Genomic DNA, 17,665 nt, shown 5'->3' with positions numbered 1-17,665 from the left:
GCAGGTATCTCCAGTTATTAGAATCAACTGGGCAGAGCAGCAAGGCAAAGCCAGAGTTTAGAGCCATTTTCCTGAGCAGATTGAGAAGTACCATCTTAGTCAGTTACCTTTGGAGATTCTCACATTTAATTACGTTAGTGGCACTTGACATTATAAATGTTCTTTTCTTTCCAATATAACCTTCTATCATTATTGGTAAATGTCAAATGTAATGAGGTATTTTTTCTGACTCCTTTTTCTTCCTAATATAATGGGAGAGAAAATGCTAATGAGTTTGTAATCTTAAAATTGTTTTCAGTACTCAAAACCAATGCAGAGCCAACTAGTGTCTATTAGCTTAGTTTTACTCTTTTATTTTATTTGCATTTGGAAAGGAAATTTCCTCTCTGTATTTCTTACTACACTTCCCCTACTTGGTGCAATTTCTTATTCTCCCTGAGAGCTCTGAGGTGACAACTACCTCCAATTAGATTGTGTTTCTGAGTTCAAGTTAGAATCCTGTGGAAGGTCCTGCCCCTTGCTGTGACTTAAGTGCTGTCTGAAAGCTTCTTTTTTTTTTCTTTTTCTTAAAAGCTGTTTTTGTCCCCCTCTCTCTGTTTTAAAATTTGGATACATAATGGCTATCCAACTCCGTGGTTTCCTGTAACATCTCAATCATAATGTAACGGGACCTTGATTTCTGCTCCCTTGAAGATTAAATACACTTCCAGTGTGAAATTGATATGTTTTATAACACTAGATCTAGTTTCTTTACTGTCAAAATAAAATTAACATCTTATGAAAGAGGAAGCCATCACTGGAAGAGGTCAAGAAGAGAGAGAAAATGTCATAGATTTTCAACACAACATTATTTAGTGTCTGTATTGAAGACATGCTTGACAGGAAGGGTCTAGGTCACATTTTAGCAGTGCCTCGGGCATATTGGCTGTTTTCTCCTATTGAGAAATTGGGGAAAAGCTGTCTTTTGTATAGAGAAAGCAGCAGGAAGTGGGTCCCTAACCTGTAAGAAGGCTACTTGGTCAATGTCAAAAAGATATTTTACCAAGAGATAAAGAAAGTTATTTAAAATTACTTCACAGTAGGAAAAAAAGTGGTAATTTTATAGATAATGTATTCTGAAAAATATGAACCCAAGACAAAAGTGCCTAAGTTTTAAAATAGAATGACTAGTTATAAGGGGTTCTGTTCCCCAGGAGCTAAAATATATTACACAATCTCTAATTACACCTTGCTTTTTAAACACAGTCTTTGAGCATTTGGTTCTCTTTCTCCTTCATTTCACAGTTGGATATACTGTTAATGGAATTATATCCAACGAATATCCAAAAATATCCAAATAAGCTCAAGATTGTCTTCTTTCTGTCTAATAAATTTGTATGATTGTCCCAATTACATGCAGTTTTTGATTTCCAAGTTTATCTCTAATATCTATACCTTCATATTTATAAAATACTAAGCAAAGTACAGTAAAATATTCAAATATCATTTGATTATATATCATTTCAATTTTCTTCATAGCATTTTTTGTATATTCAAGGAATGGTCACATTTTCACGTGGTGAAACCTAGACTTTCCTTTTTATTTTCTGCCAATTAGTGGTATGTTCTGAAAGACCTTCCTCGTTTGTTTTGCTTCATTTTTTGTTATTTTGGATACCATAACCTGTTTTTATCTTACCTTTGGAAACTTATTTCAATAATATTACCTAATAAACACCTCTAATCAGGCCAGCCTTATCCCTGCTCCAAGTGTAGGGTAGAATTGTTGCTCATGAACAGTCACACCCTTTGCTAATTTTCAAGTTTTATTTCACACGCCCACATTCTCCTGGAATCATTTGCTGATTTCCTCAGCCTTCTTTGGTTACCATTCTCTGAACTTTCAGGGGCCAAATAGAATAAACCACACAAATTAGGAGAAAATTGTGAGCATTCTTGAGTTTCCTACTGTTAGTCCGATGTGGAGTGCAAGCATCTGAGCAGGAGGGTACCTACAGGTGAGGAACAGTGTGTCCAACATGAGCCTGTTCTAAGAGTGAGACCCAGGAGATGTTCACTTCATTTTTTTTAAGGTTTTATTTTATTTTATTTTATTTTATTTTTTTACACCTTTATTAGAGTATAATTGCTGTACAATGGTGTGTTAGTTTCTGCTTTATAACAAAGTGAATCAGTTATACATATACACATGTTCCCATATCTCTCCCCTCTTGCGTCTGACCTACTAGAGAATGGACTTGAGGATATGGGGAGGGGCGAGGGTGAGCTGTGACAAAGCGAGAGAGAGGCATGGACATATATACACTACCAAACAAACGTAAAATAGATAGCTAGTGGGAAGCAGCCGCAAAGCACAGGGAGATCAGCTCGGTGCTTTGTTCACTTCATTTTGATGCTAAAGGAACTTCTTCTTGAATCATCTAACACATTAGCTTTCCCTTCAAGACCTATTAATATTGCCTTAGGGGGAACTGGGATGCACTTTGTATACAAAGGAGGCATCTCTGGGAGAAGGGAAGAAAGAGGACCCAGACTGAAGTCAGAAAGAAGGTGACATTTCTGTCCAAAATGCTATGCACCTAGAATACTAGGACAGAGAAATCAGAGCCCAATCGCCTGGGAAAGTGGTGAAGGGGGAAGCCAAGGAGCATTGGGTTATAAGTTATACCCCCAGATCCTGAGAAGACAAAGGAGCAAGAGTTAGTTGAATTGAGGAATAATTTCTTCAACTACATCGTGCAGTATCTGTGACCTATATAGGTCATTTCAGTGATGTAGCTGCCTCTGATTCTCAGATTTCACTGCTGCATGAGACGATTTTGCAGGCCCTGAGCTCCTGCATTTGTAAGCTGCCATCTACCATCCTGTGTTAGCCTTGCCTTCCCAAATTTCAGGAATAACAGCCAGTTCTTACCATTTATTGGCCACTTTTTGTGTGTCGGGTTCAGTGAAGCACTTTCCATGCATTATTTCATGTCACCCTAACAGGCATGCTAGACTTTAGGGGGTTTAAGTTAATAGAGGCTCAGCAGCTTGTGCATGTCCCCCCAAGCTCTCTAATGGGAGAGTGGGAACTCCAGATCTGTCCGACTCAAACACCCACACAAAGTAGGTATTTTAATTGTCATTTTACCATTGAATAACTGGAAACTACACTGCATGCTTTTAAATGCAGGGACCTTTTCATAAAAGGTCCTTTTCTCTTTTTTTCCCCACAGAGGCTTGTACTTAGCAGATAGACAGTAAATACATAATGATGGAGCTAATGTGCTCTTCTGGTTTTAAACTCTACAAAAGCCACAGATTTTGATATGTATGATCTTTCTTCTTATTTTCTTTTCTATAGTTAAATGCTCCTTAATGGGAATGAACATATGTAGAAGGTACTCTGAGCTAGTTCTTTACACCCCCCCCCAAAAAAAAGATTTACTCATAATACTGCAGAGCGGCCATATGAAAATCATTAGGAAAAACAAGACTGAAAAACATATATAGCTATACATTGTAAATACAATTTAGACTCTCTGTTATGACTATTTTGGGAATAACTAATCACTTCCCAGAAGGTGTATTGCCTCATTTTTTGACAGATTATTATTTTTATTTTGTAGGACACAGCAGGCCAGGAAAGATACAGGACTATCACCACAGCCTATTATCGTGGAGCCATGGGCTTTATTTTAATGTATGACATCACAAATGAAGAATCCTTCAATGCAGTACAGGATTGGTAAGTAAGAGCAAATGTTCGCATTACTAATAATGACTTTTTTTCACTCACCTCTCTCTCCCTCCTCAAAGCAGTGATCACACCACAATGTAATATGTGTATTTTTATATACTGTGACCCCACTTGTGTTTCATAAAGCAAATAAGGGCTAGCTATGCTCAGACCCATTTAAGGATTGATAAGAAATCATTTTGATGATTTTGCTCTATTTTGTTCACTCCAGTGCTTTGCATCCTGTGATCTTTAGTTCCGTGGGGACAAGTACATTGCTTTTGATTTTTTGGAGTACAAATAATGAATGGTCTGGAAGCATACTGGTCTAAAATAGGAATCTGGAAACCATGAACCATAGGCCAAATTTGAACTATGAGCCACAACTGGCTCACCACTTGTTTTATAAATAAAGTTTTATTAGAACACAGCCAGGTTCATTTACTTATTGTCTATGACTACTTTCATGGTACAACAGCAGAGTTAAGTAGCTGCAACAGAGACCATAGAGCCCACAAGCCTAAAACATCTTCTGTCTGGCTGTTTACAGTAAAAGTTTGCTGACCCCTTATCTGGATTTGTTAGATAGTTTCCAGTTTTTCTTCAAATTGAAAAGTTCCAAAGGACTGGGATGAAGAAAAAGAAAAAACTGAAACCTTTCTTGACTCCCAGCTACATCAAACCATGTGAAAACACCTCTGTCTGTGGGATTTGCTATGGGGGGTTGACTGCTGTGGCTGCAGCTCCTTCAGCCTATTCCACCAGCACCTCCGGAGGAGACACTGAAAAGCTGATGGTCATGGTCATGGTCATGAATTAAAGCAGCAGGGCGGAACAGGGCTACTTTTCTGGGGAAAGAGCCAGAGTCTAGTTGCGCTTTGTGTGGTATTAGGAGGAAAGTGAGCTCACTGCTAGGACCAGGACTAAACAGACACCACATTTTAACTCCAAATACAGTCATGGCTTGTCTTATCGAAGGAAAAATTAGCAATACACAGGTAAGATAAACATTTTTTTTTCTGTTTTACATGATAGTATTATCCAAAATGATTTTTTTATATGTGTATCAGCTCAGTGAAGGTCAGATGCTATTAAAAATTTCAGTTTGCCTTAGATTGTTTCTTTAAAATTTTTTTGCTTATCTGAAAATGCACCTACATCTTTCTTATTTACATACACACACACACACACACACACACTTACAATACAAAAAAATTGTAATAATACCACTAACAATAGCAACTCAAAAGGGAAATATATAGCTGTAAACTGAAAAAGACAAGCTTAGGACCTCCATGAAAAAATAATTATCTTCAACTGAGGGGCATAGAAGAAGGCTTAAGTACCCCTCTTTTCAGTAGACTGAATATTGTAAGAAATGCCAGTTCTTCACAAATAAATTCATAAACTCAAGGCAATCCCAATCAAATACCAGGAGGTTTGGTATAGAATGGAATGAAATAGGGAGTCCAGATATAGACACAAAGCCATATGGGATTTGGTTTATGATAAAAGTAGCATTTTAAGTTAGTAACAAAAAAGGTTGGTTCAATGAATACCATGGTGCTATCCAGTTAATTGCCACACATAGCTCTGGCACACATATTGTCATACAAAATGGTCATTTTAACTTTGACTGTTTCCTCTCTGGAAATGATAAGACCAAGGAGTGTTCATGAATTAGATTTCAGACATCAGGGTTCCTAAATCTGTTTGCACCCATAGCTCTGGCCCGTTGTTCCAATGAAAGTTATATGACGACTGAGAAGAGATGCATCTGTTGAGTTCTTTGAAACCAAATGGTAACAGTGCCAAGAGCCATCCTAGCAGTACCTCTGACTCTCGCATCAGAAACACTGTGGAAAAGTGCAGCTTCCTCATGCCCTCCTCCACGCCTTCCCTCTGCAACCCCACCCAGGCTCTCTCACCTGTCAAGAGACCATCTGCCCTATCTCACTTCTCCCCTACCTCCTCCAATTCTCTATTTGACTCTATTTACCCACTCTTTCCTTTGAAATTCTGTTTCCTGTTGTCTTAGAGGCCCATTTCCCAGATTATTCTTGTGTCTCTCAGACCGCTCCTCTTTCTACTTCCTAGCTTTCACTCCCTCCCTCACCCAGCAAAGGGTAAGCATCCTCTCATGGCTTTTTTCTTGGGCTTATTCTGTTTCCTTGGCCACCTTATCCACTTGTACACATCATTTATCACTTGTACCAGATGGCTCCCAAGTTTAACTATCGGGCCCGGTCTGTCTTGTGAAGTGCAATGTTGCATTTCCTGGTATCCGAAATATTTATACACCTGGACATCCTGCTGCCATTTCAGAATCACTTGTCTTCACCCGAAACTGCTCACCTTCCTGACTTCAATTTTTGCTGTTCATTGAGACCACAATGCTTTACCACCCAGGTTCCACCTTGTATCCAACTCTAACTTCCATCCATCCTATTCTGGGGCCTGATCTTGCATATTAATTTTTTCCTGACTATCCTTTGAATCTGCTCCTGCCTGAGAAATCACATGACCATCATGGCTCAGCTTCTTCTTCTTTATCTTTTGCTTCTTCCTTTATAATAGCCTTCTAACTGATCTTTTCCCCCTTAGATTTCTTCCCATCCGAATCCATCCTATCCCACTGCTGCTATAAGAGTCTCCCAAAAGAACATGATCCTAAAGATCATGGAAGACTCCTGCCCAAAAGTCATGACTTACCATCACCTCCTTAATTAATTAAAACTTCCTCAGACTGACTTTCAGACACATGACATCATGGAGTCCCTATATTTTTACAGTCTCATCTCTCACTATTCTAAAGCCAGACTGAACCATTCACTGTTTTTGGAACCGAGCCTAAACTTTCCAACCTTTGTGGGTTTTGTGTTTTGATGGTACCCTCTATTTTGCATTTCTTTATCACAACCTTCCACTCCACCTCCCCCAGATATCTAGATTTGTCAAAACCCCAAAAAGCTTATCCATAAACCAACTCTTAGTCATGTTTTCATCCACAACTGTATAATCATTGGTTTACTAGGGATTTTTCATTCATTCAACAGTTATTGAGCACCTACTCTTTGACAATCTGCCAGATATTGTAGTTAGTACCTATGCCAATATTTACTATCTCAGTTAGTGGATCCACCTGCATCCAGTTGTCTGATGTGGAAATCTGAGCTCTAATTTTGATTTCTCTCTCTTGACCCATTACTTCTCACTGTCCACCAAGTCCAGTAGTTTTAACTTTCTGAAGGCTTTTGTTCCTACTGCCACTGTCTAAATTCAGACTGTCATGAGCTCTTTAAGAACCTTAGCTCTCAGCACTTTAGGAATTTTCTACCTTGTATGCTTACTGGCAAGTCCCACCCTCTCCAGGTCATCTGTCATATTGCCGTCAGAGCTAAGTAATGTCTCTCATCTTAATAATAAAACCTTTAATAATGTCTTATTACTTATAGTGGAGATTCTGGGAGCCTCTCTGAATCACTGTGGAACCTTGACAGTATGAAGAAGCCCAGGCTCCACTCTATACAAACAAAACCAAGTCTGCAGTGATAAATATTGGTATATGTATGTGTGTCAGCTCTAAAAGTGATCCTGATGCCCATTTCTGGTTAAGACCATTGATTTAGAATGAAGTCCACACCCTCTAACGTGGTGGGCAGTGTTGCCTCCTCATAGCTATTCCATTAACATCATCTCCTACCACTCTCCTCCACTGGTCCTAGGTTTCAACCAGACAGAACTTTTCTCAATTTACTAATGTTCCATTCTTTCAATAACTCTGTTCCTCTGCTTGGAATACCTTCTCTGCTATCTTTCTAAATTCTTATTCTCCTTTCAAGGCCATCTCAAATAACAGCTCTTCTATGAAGCTTTCAAAGATACCACTATCTCGTTTCCCACCCACCACAATTTCCATTCCCAGTGGACAATGCTATTCACTCCCATATCTCTGCTTCCATGCCACACTAGCACTTCTGCAGACCACATAAAAAACCTAGCAGACTCTGTTTTTATCTGATTACATTTTGTCTTCTGTATTGCAGTGTGAGTTCATTCATCTCTTTTCCCTAGTACTGAATACAGTACAATTTTATTAAAACTTTTTTCTAAATTTTTATCGTGGTAAAATATACAAAACTTAAAATTTACAATCTTAATCATTTTTAAGTGCACAGTTCAGTGGTATTAAATACATTCTTATTGTTGTGCAACCATCACTACAGTCCATCTCCACAACTCTTCATCTTGCAAAACTGAAACTCTGTGCCCATTAAATAACTTCCCATTCTCCTTTATCCCCAACCCCTGGACCATTATTCTACTTTCTATGTCCATGAATATGACTGCTCTATTCATACTACTCTAAGTACCTCATATAAGTGGAATCATACAGTATTTCCTCTTTTGTGTGTGACTGGCTTATTTCATTTAGCATAATGTTCTTTTTTTATATATATCTTTGTTGGAGTATAATTGCTTTACAATGTTGTGTTAGTTTTTGTTGCACAACAAGGTGAATCAGCTATAAGTATACATATATCCCCATATCCCCTCTCTCTTGAGCCTCCCTCCCATCCCCTCTATCCCACCCCTCTAGGTCTTCACAAAGCACTGAGCTGATCTCCCTGTGCTATGCAGCATCTTCCCACTAGCCATCCATTTTACATTTGCTAGTGTATATATGTCTATGCCACTCTCTCACTTCATCCCAGCTTACCCTTCCCCCTCCCCGTGTCCTCAAGTCCATTCTCTACACCTCCATCTTTATTCCTGCCCTGCAGCCAGGTTCATCAGTACCGTTTTTTAAGATTCCATATGTGTGCATTAGTATACAGTATTTGTTTTTCTCTTTCTGACTTACTTCACTCTGTATGACAGACTCTAGGTCCATCCACCTCACTACAAATAACTCAATTTCATTCCTTTTCATGGCTGAGTAATAGTCTATTGTATATATGTGCCACATCTTCTTTATCCATTCATCTGTCAATGGACACTTAGGTTGTTTCCATCTCCGGGCTATTGTAAATAGAGCTGCAATGAACATTTTGGTACATGACTCTTTTTGAATTATGGTTTTCTCAGGGAATATGCCCAGTAGTGGGATTGCTAGGTCATATGGTAGTTCTATTTGTAGTTTTTTAAGGAAGCTTCATACTGTTCTCTATAGTGGCTGTATCAATTTACATTCCCACCAACAGTACAAGAGGGTTCCCTTTTCTCCACACCCTTTCCAGCATTTATTGTTTGTAGATCTTTTGATGATGGCCATTCTGACCAGTGTGAGGTGATACCTCATTGTGGTTTTGATTACATTTAGCATAATGTTCTTAAGTTTCATTCCATGAAGTAGTATATGTCAGAATTTCCTTCCTTTTTAAGGCTGAATAATATTCCATTGTGTATATATATATATACCACATTAATCCAATATGTATTTTGAATGGATGATCCAAGGAACTATAGAGGTTCACATACTTGCTTGATAACCCAACAAAAAAATATAGAAATTACTTCAGACCAACATAGGAATTAATGGTTCTATTCTTCCTCCCAGCAAAGATTTAATATCATATGTGTATTGCTGCTATGGCAATATTATATTCAACTTTTTATTGTTGTTAGTTATATAGTTGTCCTAAGTTCCTAATAGAATATAAACTATTTGTAGAGAAAAATTTTGTATTTCCTACCTAATGTAGTAACTAGCACAAAATGGGCATTTTAAAAATTACTGTTAATTGATTAACTGAACCCATCAAAAACCTTGGGAAATGTGTAAGGAATAGAAACAGAATTGTATAGTAAGAAAAAAAAACCTGTTTGGGGGAAAAAAATCCAGTTCAGCAGTACTAACACTTACATATACGGTATTGTCCAGCAGCGGTGAAGAAGGAGGGGCCTGCTGATACTCCACGATGCCTTTCTACAACAAGAAATAAGGTATTCCTAAGCAAAACAAGTACAAAGGAACAGATTCTTTAAATTACTGGTATCCAAGTACTGACCTTAAGGCTAGAAAAAATACAGAAAATCATACATAGCAAAAAGAAAAATTAATTGAAATTTATTTGCGACTAAAGTTTCAAATACTCTTCTCAACAAAATGTACTTTCATTATATAGAAAGAAAAGAAAATGCTTGTTGGCTGGGATCTCAGTAAAATCCTTAAACTATCTAACTGTAGGAAGATTTAGATGAAGTGAATAGTTTCTTAGAATTTAATTACACACAAATCCTAGTCAGTTAAGAAAGCAGGTATAGAGATTTAGAGAGAATAGCAGCAAAGTAACAAACCATTTTGAGGAAATAGAGGCTGTTCCTTTTTTGAAAACACGTTAGACTGTACTTTGAATTTGCCAGTAGAATTTTATTTGAGGAATTAAATTAAATAAAAATACTCTCTTTAGCCAAGTTCCCAAGTTCTGTAAAGTTAATACAAAATGAAGCTCACTGTGATCTTATTTATAAGTTTATCTTGAGTCTACACTTTTTCAAAAAGAATGTGAAGTAAACACAAAAGATACATAGAATATGCTTAATAAAATAGGAGTAGAGAGTGACCCCAAAAATCAGGAGGGAATATTGTTTTAGCCCTAGTTCCCTAGAAACAGGGTGGGAAAAGCTTAAATGCTAATACTTTGTTGGGAAGTACAGTCTCAGGGAAGCAAGAGAGAAGAAAGAGGTGTGTGGCACGGAGAAGGGGGAACCAACACTAGGGGACGTCTGGCAAACCAGTCACCACTTGGTATCAAGCGCAACTGACCACAGGTCTCGCAGGAACTTCTTCAGAGAGACCGTCAGGTAGAGGAAGGGAGAAGAATTTCCCCATGAGCCTTTGTCTTCTACTGGTCAGAGGTTCAGGCTTTAACTCCTCCACATTTCCGTGTTACACATCCGTGGATGACTCATTTCAGTGGCAACAGGGAAGCTTCACTGTGGAAGGCAGAGCTGTGTGGCATTAGCCTGAGGTGAGCTACTTTGGGTCATGCCCATTGTCATGCTGATAACAGAGGTGGCAGTTGAGCAGAGCCCTTGCAGGAATGGAATGGAATGAGTGGCTGGCCTTTCAGACAGGTGAGTCCAGAAGAATTTGAGGGGGCACATAAGTTTGAGGGTGTCTGATTTTTAAGAGAGAATTTTAAAGAGAATTTTAAAGCTTATGGAAGTGTAAAGGGCAAAAGGGCTCTTGTGTTTAAAACAAAATTTAGTTCTGAGACTCTTTGAAACCGAGGTGAAAATCATGGCTGAAAAAAATAATTAAACCTGATGTAATATACAGCTCTCAATATAGGAAGGGGTAAAAATTGCTATACCAATCCCTGAGGGCAAAGAAAGTTGTTTTTTTTTTTTATTAAATTCTGCTGGAAATATGTTTAATTTGGGGACACATTGGGTTTATGTCAACAATGGCTTTCACAACTAGTACTAAAAAGACCTCATGAGACTCCTTTTTTATAGTGCCTTTAAAACATAGAAGACAAACATTAGAGTATGTTCAGTGAAGGCCCCTGTGGGAGGCTCGGAAAATATACTCCAAGCACATAGACTTCTTGTGGTCTCAGACGATCCAAGAATCAAATGGTAACCGCTCAAGGGAATGCATGGATTCCATGCTACCTAGACTATCCTCCCTAAATTCCATTTTTCTACGTTATACCTTAGACAGAAGGCAGTTTGAGCTTATGTTCTCTGAAGAGGGCCTCAGGTGCTTGCTTATATTGCATCCAATACTTTGGAAACCAGATGCTGACCTTGTATTATTATGCTTGTTAAAGTCTTTCCAATTTTTTCTTTTTTGACATCTCTATTGGAGTACAATTGCTTTACAATGGCGTGTTAGTTTCTGCTATTTAAGAAAGTGAATCAGCTCTACATATACATATATCCCCATATCCCCTCCCTCTTGCGTCTCCCTCCCTCCTACCCTCCCTATCCCACCCCTCTAGGTGGTCACAAAGCACCGAGCTGATCTCCCTGTGCTATGTGGCTGCTTCCCACTAGCTATCTATTTTACATTTGGTAGTGTATATATGTCCATGCCTCTCTCTCACTTCGTCCCAGCTTACCCTTCCCCCTCCCCAAAGTCTTTCCAGTTTTTGAACTTTTTTCAGTTCCTTGAATACTTCTGGGTTCCGTATACTTCTGTGTTTCTCTTCCTCTTCAGAAGAGGCCTTTGCACATGCCCTGCCTTCTACAAGAAACCACATCCCTCCAGCCCTCACACAGATCAAGCTAATTTCCTCTCATCCTTTAGATCTCAGCTTGACCATCATTTCCTCCGATAGGTTTTTTCAACTCCAGATGTGTTTACTTGCTCCTATTGTAGGCTCTTGAAACACCACCACTGGTTTATCTTATAAAGTAAATGCCTATTTCATTTTATGGTTTCCTGCTGGATTCCAAGTTCCTTGAAGACAAGGGCTATGCCTTCTCTTTTTCGCCTTTATATCTCCTTGCCTACCCCAGGGCCTGGCACTGAGTGACTGCTCAAGAATTATTTATTGAAAGTGAGTGAAACCTGCATGGAAAGTGCACATCTAGTAAGGTTATCGGAATTGGTTGGCATATTTTTTAAAAAGACACAGGGAAGTAAAGTGGCTGTAAACCATCGCTTTGGATGCCGCAACAAGGTTTACAGTGTTCTTCAGCTTTGTCCAGGTGGCGAAACTGTGTCACTGTGGTCAGTAACTAGACTAATTGGCCAGATCCCCATTTGCTCCAACCTGCAGTTTGTTAAGGAGACAGCTGTGTGGAGTTCAAAGTCAAGAGCAGCAATTTCGTGACTCCATAATTTTGAGAAAATAGAAGTTACCTCTTTTTTGAAAACAGAGTATTCTGTGGTTTGAATCCTCCAATGGGCTTTGATTTAAGAAATAAATGAATGATTTATTAGAGAGACAAGGCCCAAATAGATTTAGATAGTTCTAGAAACAGAAGATCACCACTGAAAATTCACTGCCTTTGAAATGTTGCTCAGAGGAGTTGTGGCCCAGAGAGTTTCCTGGGTCTCCGTGGGAGCGTGACCCCAGGTATATGGAATTTGGATCTGCTGTCCAGGCTCTTCCTGAATGTCTAGCACTAAAACTCAAATGTTTATACACATTGCAGAGAATTTTAACTTGGTTTAAATTCTTCCCCATTCCTGACTTTAAATGCATTTCTGTTCTAAGTCTGGCATGGCCACAGCTGCTGTATTTCCTGTAGGAGATTGTCTCTGGTTTACTTCCCCCACCTTATTTATTTACATTCTGCTTTTGATGACACAATGAGAAACTATAAATACAAGGTGTTTTTTTTTTTAAGGCAGGAAATCTGGTGAGCAGGTTGATATTTTTTTAAAACCACCAGACTGAGGATAAGAGTCCGACACCATCATCCCACCAGTTTTAAATAATTCATTTCCATGACATTCAGGGTACCATTGCAGATGTACTAGAACTGGAATGAAATTTCACCTTCAAATATTCTCTTCCTCTGCAGTTTTCTGTCTCTTTCTTTTTCTCCAAAAATATATAATGGTCTTAAATTAAGGTGACCTCATATTCAATATGAAAGAATTTTAGCCTGGTAATAACAGCCGAGATATGATGAGCAATTGCTAAGCCTTTGTTCAGAGCTTCCTAATCTTGTTCAAGGTCTTCTCAACTACAAGGTCGGTTCTGTGACAGCTTGGAGGGGGCAGTGGTGGGAATAGAGCACAGACGTCTGACCCCCGAGTTTTACCACCACCCCACACTGGGCATCAAGGTGTCTCTCCTCTCCCTGGATCTTAATGACTACATTTCTTAACTGCTGCTTGGACCCAGCCATAAAACAGTTTTCTTCCTCTGAAATTTTCACGTCATCCAACTTAAGCTCACGTTTATATTTATAAGATAGACAGCTCCTAATCCACAGCTCCTTCCCAAAAAACAAAAACAAAATATACCCTGTTCCCTCCATTGTCTTTTCTGTCTCCATCTTTCCAGTTTATCAGGCCAAAAACATTGAGGTTAATCTTAACTTCTCATTTTCTCAGAGCCCACATCCAGTCTTTAAAAAAATATACTGTTATTATCTTGGCTCTAATTTCAAAATACATCTCTTTTGTCCTTCGAGGTAGTTATGCTCTATAAAGTTATCAAGAGTGTTGAATTAGTGAGTACAGAATCTGCCCCATTGGGGAAGTATGGGGTTAGGTTCCTGCGAGCTTCTGTTCACAACATTTTTGTCAGCCGATCAATACATTCCTTATGATAGGTGTGTTTCTGCTTCAAGACACTGTGTTTAATATATATTGTTGATTCCTGACATCGAACTCATGGCCTACAGCAATGCAACTCATGCCGACATGAAGCTTACCCAACACACCTTTTTCCTCTGTAAGGCACACCACAGCCTTCTTGCACTCGGAAACATGAGACAGCACTTCAGCATTATGCTTGGAGGTCATATTGAACAGCAAAATCATCAATAAAAAAACCAAAATGTGAAGAGTATGACTCTAAATGTATTGTGAAAGGGCACTTATTTACAGGGTGAGAGCTGAAACAAGAAGGCAGAACATGCCCTTGTTCAGCTCAACTAGGAGTATGTGTTTGGGCCACTCGGATTTCTAATCACTGCTCATGTCTGTAAATGTCTGTGAAAGTGCCATGAGTACTTATTTTGAGGTTACAGATAAACTTTAGCAAATCAAAAATATGGAATCCGTGAATAGTAAGAACCAATCACATATTCAAATTCCCACCGCCACCCCCGCCCCTCCCTGTCTCCACTGTGTATTAGCTTGCTAGGGCTGCTGTAGCAAAGTACCACAGACTGAGTGCTTCAAAAACAGAAATGTCTCAGTTCTGGGGCTAGAAATCCCAGATCAAAGTGTCGGTGGGGTTAGTTGCTTCTGAGGGTTATGAGAGAGAACCTCTTCCATGCTTCTCTCCCTCTGGCAGCCTCGGGCATTCCTTAGCCTGTAGACAACATTCTCCCTGTGTTTTCATATCATCTCCCCTTTATATGTGTCTCTTCCCGTGCCCAAATGTCTCCTTCACCATCCTATGGGGTCAGGGCCCACCCAACAACCTCATCTTAATCTGATCATCTGCAAAACCTTATTTTCAAGTACCATCACATTCATAGGTACTAAGGATTCAAACTTTAACATTTTGGGGAGGGGATACAACTCAAGCCATAACATGCTGCTACCACCCTGGTTATGCTACCGTCATCTCTTATCTGGATTATTACAATAGCCTAATCGGTCTCCCTGCTTCTAGCACTGCCCTAGCCTCCAGCATCTTCCCAGCACAGCAGATGGAATGAGCTTTTCAGACTGTAAATCAGATCATGTCACTCCTCTGCTACAAATATTCACAGCATCCCACCTCCCCTGCATTAAAGCCAAAGCCCTTACGAGAGCCGACAAGCCCTGCACAGCTTACCCACTGCCTCTCTGACCTCACCTTCTCCTGCTCTCCCTCTGGCTACAAAGAGGCTACACCAGCCTCTTTGCCATTCCTAGAACATACCAGACATGCTTCTACCTCAGGGCATTTACTCCTGCTATTCCCACTGCCTGGAAGTCTCTTCCTCAGATATCTTTATGGCTCTCCCCTCATCGCCTTCCATTCTTCACTGTAACATCACCTTATCATCAAGGTGTGCCCCTCCCACCCTATTTTATATTGCAACCCTCTTTAGCACTCCGTATCCCCTTTCTTGCCTTTATATTGTTTCCATAGCATTTACCACTCTCTAATATATTTTCTAATTGACTTATTTACCACATCTGTCTCCCCAGCAAGCATGCTTCATAGAATAGCAAATCTCTGTCCCTTTTATGCAGTTTTATATCTGTGTGTCTAGAATAGTCCCTGGCACATACTAGATGTTCAATAAATATTTGTTGAATGAATGAATGTATGAATGACAGAAAGAGAGGTATATAGGACTAGATCTTACTCATTTTGTTTCTTCATAGTCTTCACAGTCCCAGGCACATATCAATTACATGTCCTACAAAAAGTTGATGACCAAGGGCCACAACAGTATCAGAATATTTTGAAGAAAACAAATCAGTGCTCTCAGTTCAAGTGTGTAGGGAGGTACTGCCTATCTCACCAAACTTTTGTCTATATAGTAAGACCTTCCAACTTCTCAGTAAGATGGAGCTGATATGTAGGTAGAATTGATGAAGAGAAATCAAAATGTGTCTCATCTTCCATACCGGGCAAAGTGACTTGAAGTTACCTGGTTAATTCCTGTAGGAACTAACCCTGATTCCAGCCCTAAAATGGTCTTCTTTTATCTTTATTTTTGGAGGGGAGAATATATGTGAGGAATGCCTTAGAACAATAAATATACAACACATATTTGGGGGCACTTAAAAATGGCCAGAAATGTCATCTAACTCAATGAGAAATATTTACTCATCTCTTATGGCCTCAAAGTTCCATCAACCAACTTTCTGTCTCTGGATTTTTTTTATTTCTTTGTTTTTTCCACTTATTCTTTCATTTGCTGGACTTAGTTCTGGCCCAGAATTAGCTCCATGAAGAATGCAGACACGTTAAAAAATGTAAAGCCTGGAACTAAAGATGTTTTAATTAAGTGCTTAAGTTTACTCAATATCTGCCCAGACCAAAGAGGGCAAACCTGGGCTTATATTCTGGTCACAGAGAATCTTTCCTTTTTTTTTTTTTGGTGATCCAGGAAATAGCAAAAGGCTTGAAGACTGAAGCATGAAGCACATATTAGCAGTTAATGTGCTGATTATGTACAGAGAAGGAGCTAGGGGAATGGAGATGCCTGTCCCGTCTGACTTTGTGCTTTGTCGCCTAACCTCATCTGTACTTGGAGGTGGTAATTATAATTCCATAGACACTGACACTAAAGTCAAGGCTAGAAGCTAAATTCTTGTTCCTGCAGCCTTACCTAATACAGGCTATATAGGGAATATGAAGATTAAATAAAAGATTTGGTCTCTTGGATGAAAGATATTATATAAATATGATTGCTATTTGTTCTGCTTCACTTATACTCTGAAAATAGACTTCTTAGCAGCTCCTTATGTGCAGCTGTGTGTCAAAATGTTTATTGCAAATACTGTTATTTTCTCACAGGATTTTCTTGGTTCCTATCTATTTTATTGTGCCTTCTTTTCTTTGAAATTAGTTGCCTATCTTTGGGGAGTAGATTTGTCTTGAAGGACACTAATTATACCTGTCACATAACTCCTCAGAGAGGAGATTGTGGTAAGAGCTCATTTCCTAGTTCTAGATGTTCAGCTTGGTTTCTGGGTAATATTTTTAATGAAAAAGAAAATGTGTGGGATTGTTGATGATCCTATTTAGAAAACAGAGTTTTAGGCTTTAAAAATGAATGGTTATGCTCATGCCTTACTTGAACCTTACTAGTATTTTCCATCATGAATGTAATCTCCATCAAGTCTGCTTTCCAACCTCAGTGAATATTTAGAATGTTTAGTACTTTATGACACATACTGTTGGTCCTCATTTTCTTTTCTTTTGAAAAAATATATATGTATGTATTTATTTATTTGGCTGCACTGGGTCTTAGTTGTGGCATGCGGGATCTTTTTTTTTTTTTAGTTGCAGCACGTGGGATCTTCGTGGTGGCATGCAGGATCTTTAGTTGTGGCATTCAGGCTCTTAGTTCCAGCGTGCAGGATCTATTTCCCTGACCAGGGATTGAGCCCCGGCCCCCTGCATTGGAAGTGTGGACTCTTAACCACTGGACCACCAAGGAAGTCGCGGTCCTCATTTTCTAATTGTCCAGTCAGCAAATAATATGCACTCAGCCACTGCACTGTGAAATGAGTAAAGGCGAAATCTTCTCAGTCTAAAATGATACAACCCCAGTTTAATTTTACCTATTTCTAAATCTATGGCACTATTTGCCTAATGTGGGGTTCCCAGTCTAGCTGGAGGGTTCTGGAGCCCT

General features: G+C 39.1%; 1 protein-coding gene across 1 annotated transcript in view; it reads left to right on the top strand.

The window, feature by feature from the left end:
• RAB3C (RAB3C, member RAS oncogene family) overlaps positions 1-17,665 on the top strand; it is a gene marked incomplete at both ends in the record, with an annotated part of 309,288 nt that overhangs the window by 137,876 nt on the left and 153,747 nt on the right. Inside the window, one exon of the mRNA XM_082837397.1 lies at positions 3,612-3,730. Within this exon, the coding sequence (XP_082693523.1) occupies positions 3,612-3,730 (119 nt within the window). The remainder of the gene's footprint in view (positions 1-3,611; positions 3,731-17,665) is intronic.

The sequence above is a fragment of the Leucopleurus acutus genome (assembly GCF_964270905.1).
Source record: "Leucopleurus acutus genome assembly, chromosome: 3".
In the NCBI taxonomy this organism is placed as follows: Eukaryota; Metazoa; Chordata; class Mammalia; order Artiodactyla; family Delphinidae; genus Leucopleurus; species Leucopleurus acutus.
The sequence above is the reverse complement of the archived record's forward strand: the minus strand, read 5'-3'. Positions and strand labels throughout refer to the sequence as shown.